This window comes from Pelophylax lessonae (genome assembly GCF_965119305.1).
Source record: "Pelophylax lessonae genome assembly, chromosome: 1".
NCBI classification, from domain to species: domain Eukaryota; kingdom Metazoa; phylum Chordata; class Amphibia; order Anura; family Ranidae; genus Pelophylax; species Pelophylax lessonae.
Genome location: NC_138768.1, coordinates 608,750,312 through 608,774,215, shown reverse-complemented (window position 1 = coordinate 608,774,215; position 23,904 = coordinate 608,750,312). Strand labels below are relative to the sequence as shown.

General features: G+C 46.0%; 1 protein-coding gene across 1 annotated transcript in view; it reads left to right on the top strand.

The window, feature by feature from the left end:
- The window catches only part of PAPSS1 (3'-phosphoadenosine 5'-phosphosulfate synthase 1), a 287,717-nt gene that overhangs the window by 129,269 nt on the left and 134,544 nt on the right, over positions 1-23,904 (top strand). The window contains exon 6 of the mRNA XM_082242974.1: positions 5,657-5,770. Coding sequence (XP_082099100.1) covers positions 5,657-5,770 — 114 coding nt within the window. The remainder of the gene's footprint in view (positions 1-5,656; positions 5,771-23,904) is intronic.

Here is a 23,904-nt window from a genome sequence, read left to right as displayed (position 1 = left end):
GACGTCCTGGGGAAAGTCTGTTCCCATGCTTCTGGGGGCTTTAACCCGATGGACTCGGTCTATTTCTATCTCCTCATTTTGAGTGGTTTCTAAGAATATATTTAATATAGCCATTACTTTAGTTTTTAAATCTGGGCCTTGCACTGCGTCCGTTAACCCCCGAAGGCGTATATTGTTCCTTCTGTTTCTGTTCTCCCCATCGTCTTGTTGGAGTTTCAAGATCAGTAATTGCCTAGCAAAATTTTTATGTGTGTCTTCCATATGAACCACTCTAGCATTTAAAGCGTTTGTCTCCACTTCCACCGTTTCTATTTTTTTAGACATTGCATCCATCTGTCCTTTAAGAGAATTGATTTCTTGTGTCAATGCCAGGACAATTGAGGATGCCATTTCCGACATGTCCTGTTTTGTGGGTATAGCTGCCAATAAGTCTTTCAACTCCACGTTTAAACTGTCCTGTGTTCGGGAGTTTTGGGGGGTAGGGGAGTCAGTTCTCTGCGTGTTTTTGTCCGTCCCTTGCTGATTGAGATTCCCTAATGGGATTTCAGCAGGTTCCCGTTGATTACTGCCAGTTTTTTTTGAGGCATTTATATTAGCCGACCCCGAGCGTGTCTGTGCCATTTTGGAATAAGAAACACTTTCTTCTTGTGTGGGGGGGGTTCGAATAAAGTACTGAGAAATGTCTGTATGTCTCACCGGCGTGTTAACAGCCGCTCTCTCCCCTTCCCCACTCATAGACCAGAATACAGCTTTTGTCCACCCAGTGTATTGCTTCGGCTGTTTTCTCAGGAGTCAGTTCCCCCTTTTAGAGAAATATTATTTTAAGGAAATTCACTTACAGTTCCGAAGTGATGTCTGGGGCTGCTTCTGATCACCTTGGCATCAGACTCTCCTCTAACTAGGTACGGCTCGCTGCGGACCTCCAGGGATCGATTCGGCTCTGTGTTTAACAGCAGGGCGATACGGATCCCGGGTTGCTCCTTTGGCTCACCAGGCTGTCTGACTCCCGTTCTCTCCCCTCACTCCTCTGGATTGAGCAACTGCTGTGTCCTGTAGGGAACGCCGGCTTCTTTCCCCAGAGCGGCCGCTCACCAGCGCACACGGAGCCCCGCCACGAGTTGTCTCACGGCGCCATATCCTCAGCCACGCCCCTTACAGGGAGGATCTCCTCTTTTGGTCCATTTCAGCTTGTTACTCTGCCATCTATTGGCCATAAAAGGCGTAAGTCAGCAACATCTTGAAAAAGTACAGATGGAGCAGCCTGATGGGCTAGCACATATTACAATGAGAAAAATAAAAAGCTAACATGGATACAAATAGTGCTAACAGTAGCTCACTTTGTCAGTTGCTGGTCAGGAGTCCTAAATATTACATAGTATATTAATCAGTACAAGGATGCCAATGTTGTTGTAGATCTAGAACACGTCAGCCAAATCCTGATCTCGAGCTTGAAAAGGAACTACATGTAAAATCCTGCAAAATAGCCAAAAGAAACAGGTGTGGACAAGTTGAAATGTAGGGTCTGCTTAGGTCCAACAAAGCGATATCTAAGCTGGAGGAGACAGAGGGCAGTCCCAACATGTGATGTCGCCAGCAGGCCCAAACGGAGTGGAAGTGGTCTTAAGTGCCCTTACACGTGGCAAACCACTCCTCAGCCTCCATAATCTCGGTCACCTTTCTGATTCTCTCCCCACAACTGGGAACTATTGGGCTCTTCCAATGTATAGGTATGAGACGTTTGGTAGCATTGAGGAAGTGAGGAAGAACACTGTTTATAATGAGAAAGAGGGATGTTGGGAACATCCACCCAGAAAGGCGATGTCATGGGATAGTCCCACCACTTGTGGAGGAATATGCCTCTCTGACCATAATCTCTCCAACAAAAGTCAGGAACTGACTATTAGATCTGGGCTAAGGCTGCGGGCACACGGAACCATCTTATTAGTATTTTAGAACTGTTTTCCTGCATTTTAGTGTCCATTTTGTTCACTTTTGAAGACTAGAGCTCAGTCTTGTACTTAAATATTAGATCATAATGAAAAATATATGTAGCTGCTTAAGTGGTTTTATATATTGCATAGTTCAGTGCAGTCCCACAGTGAGTGCAAAGACTGGATATAAGGAAGTAGAGTTTAGGTGATGCAAGACTGTCACCTTGTAGTGGCAGTCTACATCTATGATGTCACACAAGGTTTTAAATAGACGAGTGCTACTTGAGCTTTATTGGAGATGTAGTTCATTAAATGCTGGGAAGTGGAAGGTGGTCCACCCCTGTGCTAAAGGCTATTAGTGTACTTTTCAGAGATGCTCTACAGAACAAGCCTGCTCTTTATCTTGGAACAGCAAGCACACTCTAAAAAGAGCTTGTGCTACTCTGGAGTGTTTGATGTATGGTGGCGGGGCAGTGTTGTATCTGGAATTCTTAACTCATCTCTTGTACTAATCATTTTCAGTTTCCAATTACAAGATGAAGTTTTGGCTGCATCAGGAGTATACATCATTGGTGCCGGGGCGTGTTTGCTTTTCTTTATGACAACAATTTCCAGTCTTTCATGTCTAATATTTATTGTTTGCTAAAATGACAGTTGTATTTTTTTTTAACCAGACTATTACTGCAGTTGACTTTCTTAATGAAAATGGATCATGTTCTAATGCATTTTGTTCCTTAGTTGTCTTTTATGTAAAATGCCTTTTTTTTTGTATATTTCTAGCACCACTAGACCAGACATTAATGTTGCTTTATAAAGAGTGTGGTTTCACAGCTTTTTAAATACTTACATATGCATTGATTTTTAGTTTATTGTTCATATAAGAAAACTGAATTTAAAGATGATCTCCAGAAAGCAGCATATTGTTTTAAAGTGTGGAGTTGCTTAAAGGAGAAGTATAATATTATTAATCTAATGTAAATTTATTACATATAGACAGAATTATGTAGATAAGCGATCTCACTCTCACTCTTAAATACAGTGCAGTAGTGATAAATCATACAAATTCAAATAAAACATGGCATTGAGTGTGTATGTGTTGTATGTATGTGTAATGTGTGTGTGTGTGTGTGTGTGTATATATATATATATATATATATGTGTGTGTGTGTATATATATATATACATATATATATATATGTGTGTGTATGTATGTATGTATTTTTTTTTTTAAAAACTATTAATTTAAAATTTAAAAACATTTTTTTTGTACATGTATATACATTATTCAAAAATCTATAGTTATGGGCATGACATTGGGTCAGTGTTTAGCAGTTCTGTCTTATAATTTAAACTGTAAATTCATTAAGCTCATTTATAAAATTTTATTGGTAATTGTTTGGGGAAAAAAACAGGCATTTGCAGTAAAACTTTTTTCTTTTCATTTCGGGAAACAGTTTGGGAGGGTTGTAACCCCTGTTGGTTCCTTTTTTGCCATCTGTTCCCTATTGGGGAGATTCCCCTTCATATACTGTAGCATAGCCAAAAAAGGAAGTGAGAGGAAATCTTTGCAAGTTCAGGGAATCCCTTGGGGACCCCCAGGCCCCCAGAACCAGTGTCCCTATTGGAAGATTTCCCCTCTATTACTTTTCTTGGGGCAACCCAAAATTTAGGATTTTGTTTTAGTTTCACTTTCACTTTCAATGCTAATGGTAAACCGAACAATAAAGAGGGTTAATCTCCTTTTTGGGAGTACAGACTGCAATACAAACTGGCAGGGGTTCAAATCCCTCTCCACCCTATCCAAAACAAAAGAAAATGTTTTGCCTTTAGTTATACTTTAAGCTACTATTTTATTACCACATGATTGCCCACTGCAAAGTAACATGACACTGGCCATGTTGTTGCACATAGGAGGCTTCCGCTGGACAATCGTGTTCAGGAAATACATTTTACATGCATCGAGGGTAAATGCCGATGCACTGAAACATCAGCGTTTACAAGAGTAAGGCAGGCTATATGCAGCACCTGCTTCTGCTCAGCCACTGGAAAACATCTTGCGTTTTATGTAATTTTATTGCAAAAACACACAGGAGGGCACAAATGCCTAGTGCATTACCATCACTAAAACAAGTGCATCCAATGACACACCAGCCATGGGCAATGTCATCTAGCCATGCATGCTGCAGTTGGAAGGTTAATGCGGTTTGATCAGATCTTTTACTTAATTGTATGCTGGTTATGTTTTCAGGCTCACTGTTTGTGTGCAAAAGATCTCACTTTAAGAAAATGGTCAGTGGTTTCTGCCTCCATGTTTCTCCCACAACAGGTTTTGTTCCATTTATTTTTTTTTTTTTTTGGACAACAATCTAAAAGAAAAATCCAAGTTGGGTTTTTTTTTATGTATATATATATATATATATATCTATATCCAAAAACAAAATGTCCCCTCCCCTGCCCACACCTATAACTGGCCTTCACAGCAAGGAGCACATGGAAGGGCAACGCATGCAAGTCAAAACCAGAAAAATTCTGAATGTGTGCTAACTAAACCCCTGTTTTTAATGCATACTGTTAGACAGGTTAATTCGGTTTGGGAAGCAGACTGGTTGGTGAGTTGAGCTGGGAATTCTTCTGGAGAAATATAGTTTTGGATAGCATGGGAAAAGGGGTTTGGATTTCTGTAAGATTTTTTATTATGTCACTATCCATTTTTTCCCTATTTCGTTTCCTGTATCTACAAGTAGATACAGAGACCAACGAGTACTTGACAAAGGTTTTAACCCTTTCCCATCCCACCAAAAAATAAGTGTTTTTGTTGCTGTCACTGTCCCGCACCATTGTAGGTATTTCCTATTATACCTGTCCAAGTGACACTTTGTTATAGGGCAGTGATGATGAACCTTGGCACCCCAGATGTTCCCATGATGCTCAACTACACTACAAAACATCTAGGGTGCCAAGGTTCGCCATCACTGTTATAGGGTTAGATGAGAACAAGAAATTGTTCCAATGCAGACCTAGACAGCAATATTAATAATGAAAAAAAAAAAAAAACTGACAGAGGTTCTAACCATTTCCCTACAGTTGAGTTGAGCTTTAAATTGTCCATCTCTGGTTTAAACAAAACGCATAGGATTGTTTTTCTGAGAAGAAAAACAACCATTTAAGTATATGCTTTCAGTATATTTAGGATTTCAGTCTTCAGGAATTTGAAGATGTTTGTTTATTTTATGTTGATGTAATGGTCTCTGTTTAATTTCCAGAACATTGCTTGTTGCACAGACTTTGGTGTTTCCAGTAACAGTGCGACGGAGTGGCATCGCTTATTATATTGTTTTATGTTCTGTATATTAAATATATTCAGGATGGTGCAGAAACATGAATGCGAAACACGGTGGACCCAGAATGTTTTTCAGTCCAGTACATTATGAATATCCCCTGGAGTCCTCCTTGAGTTCATTGGCCGGGCATTGTAAGAATCTGTGTTCTTCCCATGATCCCAGCCACGGGCTCTGTCCAGAAAATATATTCACCTAAACCCACAAAACTCTTGTACTTATTATTATTCTTGAAGAAAATGTAAGAAATATTAAGCTCTAGAGGCAAGAAAAACAATATGAACTTTGATAATGCATGTTGTTTCACCTCCCTTTCTTGATAAGTTAGATGCATCTGTTTTACAGCTGAGAACACTAATTCCTCTCTGATTTCTCCTACACAAATAGGATATTGTGCCCGTTGACGCATCTTATGAAGTCAAGGAGCTGTATGTACCAGAGAACAAACTACAGCTGGCAAAAACGGATGCTGAATCATTGCCGACATTGGAAATAAATAAGGTAAAAAAACAAAATTGGTGGGGACATGCTTGCCGATTATTTATTTTTTTTCAGGTTAAACAGGTTCTCTTTTTTTCTTGGAAGATAAAATATACAAGGTATATTTCCCGTGCCAGGTGAGGAGACCTATGAGTGTGTAAGGACCTAAATAAATTAAATTAAAAATAGTGTGATTCGCAGCTGCTATAGTAAAGTGCGAGTGCTCAAAAATGGATGGAGTAATCAATAAATATGTGATTACCTATAGCGCTTGCTTAAATGAATTGGTAAACAATCTGATAAATTACATACAAATCCCGTGATGAATTACAAATTGAATAAATAATGTATAATAGTGCTGAGGTAAAATTGCAATAAATATGAAATACGGTAAAATAAAACTGTATATGTATCAAAATATGTAAGAGCAGATATAGAAAAAATATCAATCACAAAAAATGTCCTTAAAGTTCGTGTGCAAAAATTAATTAATTCATGTGCAATTAAAATATAAGTGCAAGTAAAAAATTAAACACAGTTGTGACTTCTTGACAGAAAATGTCCAAATAAGTGAATAATGCTTGGTGATAAATTTAATCACTCTTGCCCTGGTGTCCCTTCTTGTGTTTCACCGTGAAAAAGATAGATGAAATTCACACTCACCAGATCGCAGGGGTCCTATATGTCTTATGACACTAGAACCATGCTTTTAGGGTCGGGGTACGTTCCCTCCTGGCAAATGTCTTTCTTTGCAGTAACACTCCTCCTGCTGATCACCTCCAATAAGGGACGTATGGAAAGGAAAAAAAGATCCAGATAGTGCAGTAACATTTTTAAAATAGTAATTTATTGCACACAATCTGGACAATCCAAAGGTTACAGTCCCAATAAAGTAAGGAAGCAAATAAAAACAGGGAAAATCCAATAGGACAGTAAAAAATCAATAGAAACAGTAAAACACACCGTCACACATGTGAGCTACGATGTGGAGAGCGGCACTTCCGGCTTGCGTTCCACTGAGTTCGTGTGACGTCACGACGTGCGTTCCACCTAACTCGTTTCGTCGTTGGCTAGACGTCTTCAGAGGTGGAGTCACACGTCTTACACAGGCTTTATATATCGGAGTTGCCGCTCCACACTCCGCCCCTCACATTACACCCGGAAGTAGACGCACGCTCGTGTCCCCACCATACAGATAGGCACGAACGCGCATCCCACTTCCTATTGCTGCACATTTTACATGGCCATTTCGGCATAATTAAAACCACCTCTATATTTCATGTTTACTCTATTATACTGGCAATCACTTGTATAAGGTATATAAATATGTAAACCATAGCAATCAATAATAGAATATACATAACACTAAATTAATGTTGGTGGTGTATCGGTGGGATAAATATAAAGTGCATAGTGTATATAATTGCGAATATGGGTACATGGATATATTAAAAATATTATATGCTTTATTAATAAATTATTAAAAATACAATTAAATAGATAAATGGATTTATTTATGGGTTGTGTGTTATGTGGACATACAAATTCTAAAATTAGTAAATAATATATGTGGGAATATAAAAAATAAGTATTAAAGAAGCCCTTTCTTAAAAAATAAAGATTATATAAACCCTTTCTTGAAAATGTATTTTTATTATAATAAACATTTAAAAGTTTATATTAATAATGGGTATAATAAAAATTAGTTATATACCTTATTATATGGACCTATTTTTAATATTCTGTATAATAACAAAAAGGGGGTGTATAGTACCGTGTGGACATACGTGTACCTTATACATAGAGGAAATGTATACCTCCCCTTAATCATAAATTTATAAATGGTTAAAAGATAATTAAGGATTAGAAATAAAACAATTGATGTCCATGTCAATGTTCATACCCCAAGGCTGTAAAGTGAACCGTTCAAAGATCCATCTGGACACATTTTGGGATACTGCGATTCGCATATTTTTTCCCCTCCTGTTGGATTAGATTTTATCAATACCCTGAAAGGATAGGAGGGTAGGGTCCCTATTATGTGCTATCCTAAAATACACTGCATTGGATACACTGTGCTTCCTAAATCCCTTTCTAATGTTAGCAATATGCTCCCCTATCCGTACCCTGAGTTCTCTAGTAGTGCGGCCTACATATTGTAGCCCGCATGGGCGGGTAAGTAGGTAGGTTACATGCGTGCTTCTACATGTGATCAATTTTTTAATATTGTATTTCTCTTACGTCCTCCGACAGTCGCCGCCACTTCATAATCTTCACTAATGGGGTAATTGACCTTTGCTCCGCAGGAGTAGCTAGGCAACAAGATTTGTTAATATCAAAGCTTTTAGCATATCACACCCCTAGGGGGTGGTCCCCTCAGTCAATACCTCCCTGCTTCCAGCATTCTCAACTCAGTTTTCAATTGCCTAGCTTAGGAGTAGCTGGCTGTTCCTGTACTGGGGCTTTCAGTCTCAGCCTTCTATCCTCTTTTTGATTTTATTTCAAGTGTTTTTTCTCTTTCTTTTACTTAGCTGTTTTTTTCTCAGCATTAGTTTAGTTTTCTTCGGATGAAGATGATCATGCGGAGCTGGGTCTCGGTCTGGCCACCCTGGATCCAAGGGCTGAGAGCCAGGGGTTTCCCCAGCCTGCCATCGAGCGTTCAGCTCAGGTTTCCCTGGCATATTGAACGACCCATCCCTGTTCGCTGCAGGGATGCTGCCTGTGAGGTGGCTACCTCACCGGACGCCATTTGCGGTTTCGCACCGCAGTCCACTGCGTCCTGGCTGCGACACTCCCTGTCCTCAGTACTGCGGTTTGGTCGCTAGAGAAGGCTCCCCACGCCATCCGGACTGGTAAGTAAATTTCTATGTGGGGACCTGTCTGTTTTGGTGTCAGTCTGTGACTGTGTGACCCTGCATGTCTGTGTAAGTGCTGAGCTCCCTGTCAGATTCCTGTGTGGAATAGCTGCCTTTCTGTGGGCTGCGGGGGGGGGGGGGGGGGGGCTCTCCCGCTCTACTGTGTGAGATGTATGGGGCAGGCTGGGCTCAGACATGCTATGCGGCCCGCCATTTTTCTCGGCAAACTGTGGTGACCGGCCCTGTGTGTTACAGCTCGGTGTTTTGGCGCCAATCGCCGCCAATCGCTCCTGCAAGCACATGTCAGCGCCATTTTCTTATTGCCTTGATTCCCTCAGCCGAGCGGCCATGTTTGTGAAGCCTTCATAGGCTATATAGGGCGGTCAGTCATTGCATCACTTCCTTTTTCACTGGAACAGCGATCGGTGGCAGCAGCTGTGTGCTCTCTCCAGGTTTTTGCCTTCCTTATCCTGTATTTCCTTGCTCAGTGCTCCTTATCCCTGCGGGGGTCGGTACATACAGTAGTGTGCGGTGGGCTGCGCTCGCCGCTGTCTTAAAGGGGCAGTACTTTATTTTCAGTTGATACTGGGGCATGGATTCTCAGGATTGCAAGTTTCCTCTCACCTTGGTGGGGGGCCAAGGGGCTGCTGCATCCCCCGAGGGGGCTGATCTGGCTGCTGTTGTAGCGAACTTGGCTTCTCAGGTGCAGATGCTAATGGCTGATCGATCCGCAAAACGGCCCAGGTTATCTATTTCCTCTGATTCAGAGGGCGATGGGGCTGCTATGGCTGGAGTGCCCTTCTCAGGGTCTCGTTCATCTCTGGACCTTGTGGGGTCTGAGGGGGAGGCTGAGGTAGAAGGAGTTGATACTTCTCCCCCCAGCTCGCCTGAAGAGCTTGCACTTATGGATGAGTTGATTACTTCTATCAAGGAAACACTGCATCTGCAGGATGAACCGTGTCCTCCTGCTTTGATGTCCTCTTATGGGACGAAAAGGAAACGCAAATCAGCGCAGGTTTTTCCCTGCCCTGTGGAATTTCAGCGCGCTGTTGATGAGCAATGGCGCAATTTAAAGAAGCCTTTTACTGTGCCAAGTAAGTTCAAGCTGCGTTATCCATTTACACCCACCACTGATGAGCGTTGGTGTGTACCGCCTCAGGTGGATCACGCGGTGGCAGGTTTGAATAAATCTACTGCGATTCCTGCTGAGGATACCCCGGTGTTCCGGGACCCTACGGACAGGAGATTGGAGTCTCTGGCCCGTCATACTTATACGGTTGCTGGTTCTATGCTGAAGCCTATTTTTGCTCCCATTATGGCAGGCCAAGCTATTGCAGATTGGACGCAGGTGCTCAGGCGCACCCTGGTGGCTAACTCTGCTCCGCCGACAACGTTGGCTATGGTAGATCAAATTCATCAGGGTGTCATGTATTTGTGCGATGCGGACTTGGATTTAGTCCCTTTGGCTGCACGCCTCTCCAGTGTAGCGGTGTTGAACCGTCGCCTGATATGGCTGAAATGTTGGTCGGTTGACCAATCTTCTCGCAAGACTCTAGCTAATCTTCCCTACGCGGGATCTCGCCTTTTTGGCGAGTCTTTGGATTCTCTGATAAAGGGAATTTCCGGGGGTAAGAGCACTCTCTTACCCCAAACTCACAAGAATAAGTTTGTTTGCGGTAAGAAGAATACCTCGTTTAGGCCCTCTCAGGGGTCCTTTCGTGCCTTTCGGTCGCAATACAAGGGCAAGCCCTTCAAGGGCCAAGGCTCCCAGAAGAAGCCGTGGGCAGGTAAGCAGGAGTCCAGCCAGTCCGGGTCCGCTGCCCATACCAATTCGGCCTGAAGGGGCACCCTCACCCGGTTCTGGGGTGGGGGGACGTTTGCTCGGTTTTCTTCAACCCTGGCTGGCCCGCATTCGGGACAGGTGGGTTCAGGAAATCGTTCGATCTGGATACAAGATCGAGTTTCTCTCTCGGCCGGCGAGCAGATTTTTTCCCTCAAATCTTCAGCTGTCTCTGGAGCGTTTGCAGGATCTGCACCTGGCGGTGCGGGATCTGCGGGCCCAGGGAGTGGTGGTTCCGGTGCCTCATCGGGACAGGTTTTGGGGGTTCTACTCCAATCTGTTCACTGTGCCCAGAAAGGAGGGCAAAGTGCGTCCGATTCTGGACTTGAAAGCTCTGAACCGCTTTGTGCGGGTTCGCAAGTTCCGCATGGAATCCCTGCGCTCAGTATTGGCTGCCCTGAGTCCGGGGGAATTCATGGCCTCCATCGATCTGAAGGATGCGTACCTTTACATCCCCATTTTCGAGGGTCACCAGAGGTACCTTCGATTCGCCATTGCGGAGGATCATTACCAATTCGTGGCGTTACCCTTCGGTCTCGCTTCGGCTCCGCGGGTTTTCACCAAGGTGTTTGCGCCGATCCTGGCTTTATTGAGAGCCCAGGGCGTCTCGGTCTTGGGATTTCTGGACGATATCTTGCTTCGGTCTGCGACCAGTCAGGGCCTGGTGAACGACCTGTCCACCACGATGCAGACTCTGCAGGAGTTTGGTTGGACGATAAATTTTCCAAAATCGACGTTGTGTCCGTCGGTTCGTCTTCCCTACCTGGGGATGATCCTGGACTCTGCTCAAGCGAAGGTCTTCCTGCCGGAAGACAAGCTCCGGACACTTCAGGACGAGGTCAGGTCCCTCAGGGACACTCAGTGCTCGTCCCTCCGGACATGTATGAGATGTCTAGGTCTAATGGTCTCGACTTTCGAGGCGATTCCCTTCGCCCAGTTTCACACGCGGGGTCTTCAGGCGGAGATCTTGGCCAAGTGGGACGGGCGTCCACAATCTCTGGATCAGCAGCTTTCGTTGAGCCGCCACACCCGAAGGGGTCTTTTGTGGTGGCTCCAGTCCCCGGCGGTGTCGGGGGGCAAGTCCTTTCGTCCCTTGTCGTGGACGGTGATCACCACGGATGCCAGCCTGTCGGGCTGGGGTGGTGTTCTGGGCGTTCTGTCCGCCCAGGGAACTTGGTCGGAGGAGGAATCCTCCCTTCCGATCAACATTCTGGAATTGCGAGCGATAAAACTTTGCCTTCTGCATTGGTCGGAACGGCTTCAGGGCCGTCCGGTTCGGGTTCAGACGGACAATGCCACAGCGGTGGCCTACATCAACCATCAAGGGGGCACCAGGAGTGCCCGTGCTGCTCGGGAAGTAAACAGCATTCTGTCGTGGGCCGAGACGCACGTCCCGGCGATAACGGCTGTACACATTCCGGGGGTGGAGAACTGGCAGGCGGACTATCTGAGTCGCCAGACCCTGGACCAGGGGGAATGGTCCCTTCACCCGGATGTCTTCCAGATGTTGTGCGAGAAGTGGGGTCTTCCGGATGTGGACCTGTTCGCGTCTCGTCTGAACAACAAGGTGGAAAGGTTCGTGGCAAGGACGCGCGATCCTCGGGCAGACGCCTCAGACGCGTTAGTGGCGCCCTGGCGTCAGTATCGTCTGATGTATGCCTTTCCACCGATTCAGCTGCTGTCCAGGCTGCTTCGCAGATTGGCCTTGGAACCGCACCCGGTGATTCTGGTGGCACCTACTGGCCTCGCCGGTCTTGGTACGCAGACCTCGTAAATCTGGCAGTCGACGCTCCGTGGCGTCTGCCGCTTCGGGACGACCTTCTGTCTCAAGGGCCGATATTCCATCCTGCTTTACAGTCGCTGGCTTTAACGGCCTGGCTGTTGAAAGCCAGGTCCTGAAGGATAGGGGTCTCTCCCCTGAGGTCATTCCCACTTTGATCAAGGCTAGAAAAGCCTCTTCGGGAAAAATTTACTACCGTACTTGGAAAGCGTACTTTGCCAGGCGGTATTCCCCTCGCTCATACTCGGTGTCGAGAGTATTGGCTTTCCTCCTAACTGGAGTGGACCAGCGTTTGGCGCTGGCCACAATTAAGGGTCAGATTTCTGCGCTGGCCGTTCTTTTTCAGCGCCCAGTGGCGTCTAATTCATTGATTAGCACCTTTGTTCAGGGGGTGCAACATTTGGCCCCTCCTAGGAGGGAACCTTTGCCTCCATGGGACTTGAACTTGGTTCTGTCCGTGTTACAACGGGCTCCCTTTGAAAAGATCAGGGAGATCTCGTTGTCTCTGTTGTCCAAAAAGGTTGCCTTTTTGGTGGCGATCACTTCGGCTCGCAAGGGTGTCGGAGCTGGCGGCTTTGTCCTGCAGCTCTCCCTACTTGGTGATTCACTTGGATAAGGTGGTCTTGCGACCTAACCCATCTTTTCTTCCGAAACGGATCTCGGAGTTTCACCTGAATGAGGACATTGTCTTGCCTTCGCTTTGCGCGAAGCCTAAGCATCCGAAGGAGGTGGCTTTGCATGCCTTGGATGTTGTTCGGGCGATCAGGGTTTACCTGTCATCGACTAAGTCCTTTCGCAAGTCGGATTCCCTATTCGTCCTTCCAGAGGGACCTCGGAAGGGCATGGCGGCGTTGGCTGCTACCATCGCCAAATGGATCAGACAGACGATTGTGCAAGCCTATGCTTTGAGGGGGAAGGTTCCTCCTTTCCCTGTGAAGGCGCACTCTACCAGGTCTCTGAGTACGTCTTGGGCCTATCGTCATCAGGCTTCTGTGGCCCAGGTGTGTAAGGCGGCGACTTGGTCGTCCGTTCACACCTTCTCAAAATTTTACAAAGTGGATGTTCAGGCATCGGCAGATGCTTCCTTTGGCCGTAAAGTTCTTAGTGCGGCAGTGCCTTAGGGTCCCTTGTTTGGGCCCTTGGCTGTTGGGGTGTTTTTACCCCTGGGTTACTTGTTCTTCCTGGGTTGTTGCTCCTGTTGAGCACGTTTTCCTGTTGCCAGGTTGGTTCTCTTACTTTGGTAAGGTTCCTTTCTCTGATGTGGGTACTGCGTTGCTTTATGCGCGGCTGCGTTTTTTTTTTTCCCACCCCTCATGTCTACACTGCTTTGGGACGTCCCCATTAGTGAAGATTATGAAATGGCGGCGACTGTCGGAGGACGTAAGAGAAAACTGAATTTTTGTAAAATCTTACCGTAAAATTCCTTTCTCTGAGTCCTCCGACAGTCGCCGCCCCCGCCCCTCTTTTGGGGTTTGTTTATGTACTCTACTGCTATGCTACTTAAACTGAGTTGAGAATGCTGGAAGCAGAGAGGTATTGACTGAGGGGACCACCCCCTAGGGGTGTGATATGCTAAAAGCTTTGATATTAACAAATCTTGTTGCCTAGCTACTCCTGCGGAGCAAAGGTCAATTACCCCATTAGTGAAGATTATGAAGTGGCGGCGACTGTCGGAGGACTCAGAGAAAGGAATTTTACGGTAAGATTTTACAAAAATTCAGTTTTCTTTTTGGTCACATTTGATTGGAATTCCAGTGTTTTCCGTTTCCTTGTCTTTACAGTTTTACATGGCTTAGTAAAACTGTTGTAAGTCGTTTCGGGGGGTCTGGTACATTTTTCACAAGTTTTCCCTGAGGTTTGGGCCTCTCCGGTAAATGAACCTGGGACGATTTGGAATTATTTCTTTTAGTTTTTCGTCCCTAAGTAATAAGTGCCAGTGCCTTTTCACGATGTCCTCCACTTCCTTGTATCTTACATTATATTGAGTGATAAAGTTCAGTGAGTAATCCTTCGTTTCCTTGGGTTTGTCTTTTAAGAGGGTATTTCTATCCATATTTTTAACTTCTTCCCTTACTTTTTGTAATGTGTCTTCTTTGTAGCCCTTTTCCTGAAATCTTTTTATGACCATATCAGCTTGTAGTTCAAAATCCTGTTGTTCGCTACAGTTTCTCCTTAGACGCATGATCTGCCCCTTAGGGATTCCTCTTATCCAGTTAGGATGGTGGCCACTGTGAGTGGGAATATAGCCATTCCTGTCTGTGGGCTTAAAGTGCGTTTTAGTGCATAGCCCATTAACTCCCTTAAATACAGTAAGGTCTAGGTAGTGTATTTCTTTTCTATCCCATGTGCCGCTAAATCTTATCTGGTAATTATTATTATTCATTTTCTTCCGAGCCCCTCCACACAATAAACACATCATCTATATATCTTCGGTACATCACCAATTCATCTCGATTTTTTTCCAAAAATGTCCTCGTTTTCCCACTTGCTTAAAAACAGGTTAGCCACACTCGGAGCATAGTGGGCTCCCATTGTAACTCCTTTATGTTGACGGAAATATTCTCCCTGATGCCAAAAATTTGTTACTTTTCATCGCCATCTTTAGGAGTTTCAGAATGAATTCTTTTTGTTCTAATTCCATATCTGATTGGTCATCCAGTGCCCACTTGATGGCTGATAAGGCGTCTTCCTGTTTTATGTTCATGTTTTTTTCTTGAAATAGGTGAACATTTATTCAAATGTTGTACAAAGGACATTTGGGTATGGACATCAGGGCTCAGTAAAATTAGGACCTCACATTATTTAAAACACTATTTCTCTTTCGTTTGTTGACCGACACAGCTTCAGAGCTTCTTAACCGTTGGGTTATACTGCCCCCTACAGGAGTAGAACACTAGGCAGAAAAAAAGTCCTGGCTATGCCCATGGGCAGTCCAGGGGGGTATACTCCCTCTCTCTGCTATAGGCACTCCGTTTTTTCTGCCTAGTCAGGTGTGAAGACCTAATTCCTTACTGAGATCTTTGGTCCTGGCAATCTTTTCTTTTTAGATAAAATTTTTTTTTTTTTCTCCTAGATTTTTCCTGTGACATCTACAGTAAACTGCTGGACTGAGTAACAGGCTGGATAATCTAGATCCAGTGGTCACCCGAGTCTGGCTAGCGAGCGCACACAGACCTCAGCTCCAGGCTAGGTCGGCCGTGACATAGCCCCACTGGACAGGAGCTGGCTTTCGAGTTAAACGCCTCACAAAGTCACATACAGCCAGGTCTTGGCCCGAGTCGCAGCGTTCCTCCTGGCTGCAGGTGCCTGTTTCTGCTGGGTGGTGAGTCTGGTGAGGTTCTCTCCCTCTCTGCTAAGGTTCACTTGGTGCTTGTGCATGGCGACTGGGTGGTGCTGCCAGTGCAGTTGGGGTTGTCTCTTGCAGTGTTTTACACTTTTTGTTGGGTCCCCCTGATGACTCATGGAGTCTTTGGAGCACATCTCCCCACCTGATCCCCTCTCTGAGGCTGCGGGGCCCTCCAGCTCCCCACCATCCATCGATGCACTGACTGCGGTCCTGGGGTCCTTTGTCTCCCAGGTGGAGGTGGTCTTTCGGGTGACGGGCTAGCAAAAAGCGCCCCCTGCCTTATCTGTCTCATCAGATCCTGAATCTGATTCAGCCGCCGTGGATGTGGGTCACCCTGCTGGTGTCTGCAACCACGCGCCCGGAATCCTCTGATAGTGACGCCGGTGGAAGCACTGAATGTTATCTGTGTGTTAGACCTTGAAGATGGAGGCTGCAGCTGCGATGGAGGAGCAGGTTCCCTTTGGCACTCACAAGCCATCCAGAGCGGCAAAGGTGCTCCCTTTCCCCACCTATTTTGACAGAATTGTCACTAAAGAGTGGGGACAACCAAAGCGTCCCTGTGGGGTCATTAAGCGCTTTACTAGGCATTACCCCTATGTGGAGTCCCTTAATAAAAAGGGCCTCCTCTGGGGGGTCCAAACGAACCTGGTCTGGCAAGCCGAGAGCAAGCTTCTCCAGACACGCAGACAAGGCTCCCTTAGCATGAATGTGTGCCCTCACCTGTATCAGGGGCATGGTGATGTCTTCGCTGGTTTTTGGACCCGTGGACTTCCCTGGTGCAAGACAAGTGGCAAGTCCCCGGCAAGTTTTTTTCCTTACAACTTGTGCCTATCCCCGGACCGCTTACAGCAGAGGTCTGCAAACTATGGCCCTCCAGTTGTTCAGGAACTACAATTCCCATCATGCTTAGTCACGTCTGTGAATGTCAGAGTTTTACAGTGGGACGTGTAGTTCCGCAACAGCTGGAGGGCCGTAGTTTAGACATCCCTGGCTTACAGGGTCTGTTTGGGGCGGTTCAAGACCTGTTACATCAAGGGGTGATTGTCCCTGTTCTGACTTCGGAATGTTTTCTGGGTTTTTACTCAAACCTGTTTACAGTTCCCAGGAAAGGAAGGCAAAGTGTGTCCAATCCTGGACCTCAAGGCGCTAAACTGCTTTGTGCAGGTGCAGAAGTTCACAATGGAGTTTGTTCACACGTGGTGGCATCCCTGCATCAGGGGGATTTTCTTGGATTTATCAACATCAAGGATGCTTACCTTCACATTCCAATATGTGCCAGTCACCAGTGCTTCCTCTGCTATGCTGTTACCCTTTGGTCTCGCCTCTGCTCCTCGGGTCTTAACAAAAGTGTTAGCCCCGCTGCTAGCTTTGCTATTTCAACAGGGGATCGCAGCACTGGGCTACTTGTACAATCTCCTTCTGCGAGTGGAATCTCCTTCTGCTCTGGTGGAAAACCACAATAGGAACTCTGCAGGAGTTTTGCTGGATTCTGAATTTTCAGAATTCTGCCCTGGTCCCATCCACAAAGCTGGGCTATCTGGGCCTGACTCTGGATTCTGCCTTAGCCAGAGTGCTTCTTCCTCTGAACAAACTCCAGAAATTGCAGGCTGCAATTCTTCTTCTGCTGTCCCAACAGATGGTCATCCCTCCGGACTTGCATGTGGGTGCTGGGCCTGATGGTGTCTACCTTGGTGGTGTCTACCTTTAAGGCGGTTCCGTTTGCACAGTTCCATACGAGGTCCCTGCAAAAGGAGATACTGAACAAATGGGACAAGACTCCGCAGACTCTGGACAATCAGATCCGGCTGAGTCACGGAACAAAGGAGTCCCTGATATGGTGGCTTCCTTCTCTGACGCTTTGACTGGGCAAATCCTTCCTCCCCTTTTATTGGACAATAGTCGCCACGGATGGATCAATTGGACAATGCCACGGCCATGGCTTATGTCAATCACCAAGGGGTCACAAGAAGTGTCCTGGCGGCTCTGGAGGTAGCCAGCATTCTAAGGTGCGCAGAATGGTTCGTTCCAGCCCTCTCCGCCGTACACATTCCCAGGGTGAAAAATTTGCAGGCGGATTACCTCAGTCGGCAGGCATTGGACCAAGGGGAGTGTTCCCTTCATCCGGAGGTATTTCATCAGTTTTCTCTCTGGTGGGGCACCCCCGAAGTGGATCTGTTTTTGTCTCGGCTCAACAGAAAGGTGCAGAGGTTTGTGTCTCGGTCATGGGATCCTCTGGCAGACGCCACAGACGCGCTGGTGGCCCCGTGATGTCACAATCCTCTGATTTATGCCTTCCCTCCTCTCAAGTTTCTGCCAAGACTTCTACGCAGGATGGAGGCAGAAGGAATTCCAATCATCTTAGTGGATCTGGACTGGCCCCGACAGGCTTTGTACGCCGATCTGGTGCGGCTGGTCGCCGACGTTTCTTGGAAGCTTCCTTTCAGGGAAGTTCTGCTGTCCCAAGATCCGATCTTCCATCCTGCTTTACAGTTGCTGGCTTTGAAGGCTTGTCTTTTGAACGCCAGATGCTGAAGGATAGAGGTTTATCTGAGTCAGTGATTCCTACACTGTTAAAAGCTAGGATATCTACTTCTAGGAGGATCTACCATCGTACCTGGAAGATGTACATTGCGTGGTGTGAGTCTCTTGGGGTTCATCCTCACTCCTTCTCAGTGGCTTGGATCTTGACCTTCCTTCAACAGGGGGTCGACCAGAAATTGGCCTTGTACCATCAAGGGCCAGGTGTCAGCTTTGGTGGTCTTTTTCCAACGATCTTTGGCCACACACTCCCTGGTGTGTACCTTTCTTCAGGTTGTCCGACATTTGGTTCCTCCAGTGCAAGCTCCGTTGCTGCCTTGGGATCTTTTAATGTGGTGCTTTCAGCTCTACAGAAGCCTCCCTTTGAAAATATTCGGGAGAAATCCGAGTGATCAGCCTTTGTCTGGCTCATTTGACAATTCGTCTTCAAGGGTGTCCTGTATGAATTCATTTGGGCAATGCCACAGCCGTGGTCTATGTCAATCACCAAGGGGGCACAAGTAGTCTCTCGGCTGCTTGGGAAATAGCCGGCATTCTAAGGTGGGCTGACTATTTCGTTCCAGCCCTCTCAAATTTCTCCCTCGACTCCAGTGCAGGATCAAAGCAAAAGGGATTCCATCCAGACTGACCTCGCCGGTCTTGGTACGCCGATCGGGTACGACTGGTCGCTGATGCACTTTGGGGGTTTCCTCTCAGGAAGGATCTGCTGTCCCAAGGACCGATCTTCTATCCTGCTTTACAGTCGCTGTCTTTGATGGCTTAGCTGTGGAATGGCAGGTGCAGAAGGATGGAGGTTTGTCTGAGTTGATGATACCTGTTGAAAGCTAGGTGATCTACTTCTAGGAAAATCTACCTTCATACGTGGAAGGTGTACATTGCGTGGTGTGAGTCTCTTGGGGTTCATCCTCACTCCTTCTCGGTGGATTGGATCTTAACCTTCCTTTAACGGGAGGTTGAACAGAAATTGGCCTTGAGAACCATCAAGGGCAAGGTATTGGCTTTAGCAGTCTTTTTCCAACTAACTTTGTCCTCACACTCCCTGGTGCATGCCTTTCTTCAGGGTGTCTGACATTTGGTTCCTTCCGAGCAGGCTCTGTTGCTGCCCTGGGATCTTAATGTGGTGCTTTCAGCTCTACAGAAGCCTCCCTTTGAAAATATTTGGGAGGTTTCCCTGCTTGCCCTGCCCGAAAGGTGGCCTTTATTGGTGGCTATCACCTCTGCGCGCAGGGTGTCGGAAATAGCGGTGTTGTTATGTCGTTCACCTTATGGGTGATTCACAAGGATAAGGTGGTGCTTCGCCCTGTCTGTCATTCCTTCCTAAGGTGGTCTCTGACTTTCATTTGAATGAAGACATTGTGTTGCCTTCCCTGTGTCCCAGGCTAAACATCTGAAGGAAAGTACTATGCTTGCCTTGGATGTGGTCCAGGTAATTAGGGTGTACCTGGCAGCTACTAGTCTTTTAGGAAGTTAGACTCTTTATTTGTGCTCAAGGACGGACCTCGCAAAGGGTTGTCCGCTTTTTCTGCGACCATATCCAGATGGATCAGACAGACGGTTGTTCAGGCCTATTGCATCCGGGATCAGATTCCTCCTTTCCCTGTCAAGGAGCACTAGAGCGCTTAGTGTCTCCTGGGCTTCCGTCATCATGCGTCATTGACACAGGTTGGCAAGTCAGCCACCTGGTCGTCGGTGCACGCTTTTACAAAATGTTTATGAAGTGGATGTGTTGGCATCTGCGGATGCTTCTTTTGGCCGCAAGGTTTTGCAGGCTGCTGGTTAGAGGACCCGGTCCTCTTTGAGGGTATATTTTTTTCTTTTCGTACATCACGGGACACAGAGCCATAAATCATAACATATGGGTTATATAGCCACCTATACGTGAAGGACACTGGCAACCTATCAGAATTGATGACCCCTTATATAACCCCTCCCACACAGGAAGTGCCTCAGTTTTTTTTTCGCCAGTGTCTAAAAAGTGAGGGTTGCTGTGGAGAGGTGCTCCACATGTTTGTTATGTTTCAAAGAATAAGACAGAAGTTTATGCTAACATACCCCAAACAAAGATCACTGTATCTAATGGGTTCGCTATCGGATCCATCTAAAACAGTCAATGGACTAAAAGGATGGTACCCGAGCCTTGGGAAGCAGATATTAGGTTTGGCCTGTAATGCTATCCTTTTTAGGCTCTGGACCCTGGGATCCTGACCCTTGGCAAACCAAGCCCCAAAGGCGCTCCGTGCAGAGTGCTCTACAGGTCCAAGGCAGTGGCCCCTCTTTTATATAGGGGACCCAGTCCTTGAAGGTCTCCGAGACAATGCTCACCGTGAAGGGTGAAGATTGGATTCTTGCTTATAGCAGTTTCCTGCGTCAGGACCGGTGAGTCCATTTGAAATATTTACACAGCTAAAGGGTTAAAATTGCAAAACTGTAAATATTTTATGCACTGTTCCCTTTAATAAGATTACAGAGACTTATGCCAAGTGTATTTCTGCTTGTAATTACGTTGTAGCAGGTTTATGCAAAGTATGTTTAAAGTATGTTTAAAGCATTTCGTTACACTGTTTCTTACCCTGAGCTGATCACCTGAAAGGTATCAGCTGTGACAAACAAGATTCAGCCTAAACTGCTCTCACCCCCATTTGTTTGTTATGTTCGCCCTGGCGCATAAGCGCTCACATGTTTGCCTCTGCTGGATTGCGTGTCTATGGCATAGGTGTGTCCCGCGCACGGGAATATTCGCATTTAAGTACAGGCGTACGCCGCGTGGTGGGCGTGTTCTAACACGATTTGGCGTACACGTCGACACCACGCTGCACATGCATCAAAGGGCACAATCTGCAAGGAACTGTTTCCAACGCACTAGCCTCTGTTACAGGCTGAAAGGGACAGAGAGCAGCAACAGCTGGGTTTCGTGAGTCACTGTGGGTGTATGTTACTGGCACTAATATGTCCTGTATCTTAGGTAATCAGTGTTGTGTGCATTAGGCTATATAAGCTTGGCACAGCCTTATGGACCCTTCTGACTACAGATGCCAGTCTCTCCGGCTGGGGAGCGGTTCTGGAGGAAGCTACTGTCCAGGGGAAATGGTCTTGGGTAGAGAGTCGTCTCCCCATCAACATTTTGGAAATTGTTGCAGTCAGTCGGGCTCTGAAATTTTGGACGCCCAGACTTTGGGGTCACCCTGTCAGAATGCAATCCAACAATGCCACGGCCGTGGCTTATGTCAACCATCAAGGAGGCACAAGGAGTCGATCAGCCCAGAAAGAAGTGGATATTACGCACGGTGGTATGTACAAATCCAGAGGTTGACAGTGACGGGCCTTGGGTTCTTCCACTGCATCCTGACTTGCTATCTCAAGGTCCAATATTCCACCCTGTTGTACAGTCTCTAAATTTGACGGCTTGGATATTGAAGCCTTACTCTTGGAAGAGCAGAGTGTATCTGGCCCCGCAGTTCATACACTGATAAACGCCAGGAAGCCAGTCCCTAGAAATATTTATTACAGGGTCTGGAAATCCTACATTGCCTGGTGTTAAGCCAGGAAATGGCATCCCTGCACATATATATTGGGAGAGTTCTATCCTTCCTGCAAGCAGGGGTAGATATGAAATTAGCCCTAATTATGATTAAAGGGCAGATTTCAGCTCTGTCGTCTTTTTTTCCAGGAACCAATCGCTTCCCATTCGTTGGTTCAAACCTTCGTCCGGGGAATATTGCATTTGCTTCCACCAGTGAAGCCACCATTGTGTCCTTGGGACCTAAATCTGGTGTTAGCAGTTTTGCAAAAACAGCCTTTTAAACCTCTGGGGTAGGTTCCCCTGGTTCTTTTGACCAGAAAGATGGGTCTTTTTGATTGCGATAACTTCAGCTAGAAGAGTATCGGAACTAGCAGCTCTTTCTTGTAAAGAGCCGTTCTTGATATTTTATCAAGATAGGGTGATTTTACATCCTCACCCAGATTTTCTGCCCAAGGTACTTGTCCGCCTTTCATTTGAATCAGGACATTATACTACCTTCTTTTTTCCTAATCCTCAGTCAGGAAAAGTTATTGCATTCTCTTGATGTAATGCGTTCACTTAAATTTTATTTACAGAAAACAGCTCAGATTTGTAAGAGCTTGTTTGTGCTGCCAGAAGGGCCCGGAAAGGGGCTGGCAGCATCTAAATCTACAATTTCCTGTTGGATTCGCCAGGCTATTACCCAGGCGTATGGTTTAGTAGGAAAGGTTCCACCTTTTCCTGTAAAGGCACATTCTACTGGAGGAGTAGGTGCCTCTTGGGCACATTGCCATCAAGCCTCTATGGTTCAGATTTGCAAGGCCCCAACCTGGTCGTCGGTGCATACGTTCACTCGTTTCTATATAGTGGATGTTGGGGCCCAGGAAGAGTCTGCTTTTGGCCACAGTGGGCTGCAGGCGGCGGTGTAATCCTTCTGTTAAGCGTCAGATGGCGGTATTTTTTGGTGTCCCCCCTCCCCTCAGATGCATTGCTTTGGGACGAATAAAGGAAAATTGATTTTTAATTCATGCTTACATGTAAAATCCATTTCTTGAAGTACATCACGGGACACAGAGGTCCCTCCTCTCTTCTATGGGGTCTTTTATTGCTTGCTCCTAAACAGAGGTACTTCCTGTGTGGGAGGGGTTATATAGGGGGTCATCAATTCCAATTGGCTACCAGTGTCCTTCACCTATAGGTGGCTATATAACCAATATGTTATGATTTATGGCTCTGTGTCCCGTGATGTACTTCAAGAAATGGATTTTACAGGTAAGTATAAATTAAAAATCCATTTTTTTCAGGTGCGCTCCAGTTGTTTATGGTTGAGCTCCATGTTATCTGGTTGGCTATGGTGTTAGCCTTAGGAATTTTTTTTTCTGCTTTTTTCCCACCCCTCATGTTTAACACTGCTTTGGGACATCCCAATGGTTAAGAAGAATCAGGAGCTGTGTCCGTCAATGAAGAAAAGAGCAACCTGTCAAGTAAAGAAAAACATTTTGTTTTTTTTAAATTAACCACATCCTGCCCAACCTTTAGCAAAATGATGGGCGAGCGGTGGCTCTCCCGTTCTAACTGGACATTGTATGAGGTCCAGCAGAACAAGCCGCTCGTTGGCGTGCAGCCCGGCGATTGGTAGTGCAGTGTGTTGCTCCGACACACATCCCATCTCCGATCACGGTAAAGAGCCTATGACAAAAAGCCTGTGTCCAATCAAAACTGATCAGTGTTACCAGGAAGTGTCGGTTATTGGCATTCCTCTATTCTCTGTTGACAGGGCGTGTGTAGAGGAGAGCTGATAAGCGTCTTTCCTGACAGGGGAGAGGTTCTGCATTGATAACTAGTGCAGTGCATATCCGTGCAGCCCCATCAGAGATGCCCACCTGTGATGCCAGTCAGTGTTCATAAGTAATGCCTGTTAGTGCATCCTAATCAGTGCTGCATATCAGTGCCACCTATTCGTGCTGCATATTAGTGCCTCATCAGTGCTCATCAGTGCCCCTCCCATCAGTGCCACCTCATTAGTGCCTGACAGTGCCGCCTCATCTGTGCCCATCAGCGAAGGAGAAAAACGTACTTATTTGCAAAATTTTATAACCAAAACATTTTCGGTCTTTTTTTATTTGTTTAGCAAGAATAAAAAACCCAGTGGTGATCAAATACCACCAAAAGAAAGCTCTATTTGCGGGACAAAAATGTAATTTGGGTACAGCATTGCAATTAACATTCAAAGTGCGACAGCGCTGAAAATTGGCCTGGGCAGGAAGGGGGTGAAAGTGCCAAGTATTGAAGTGTTA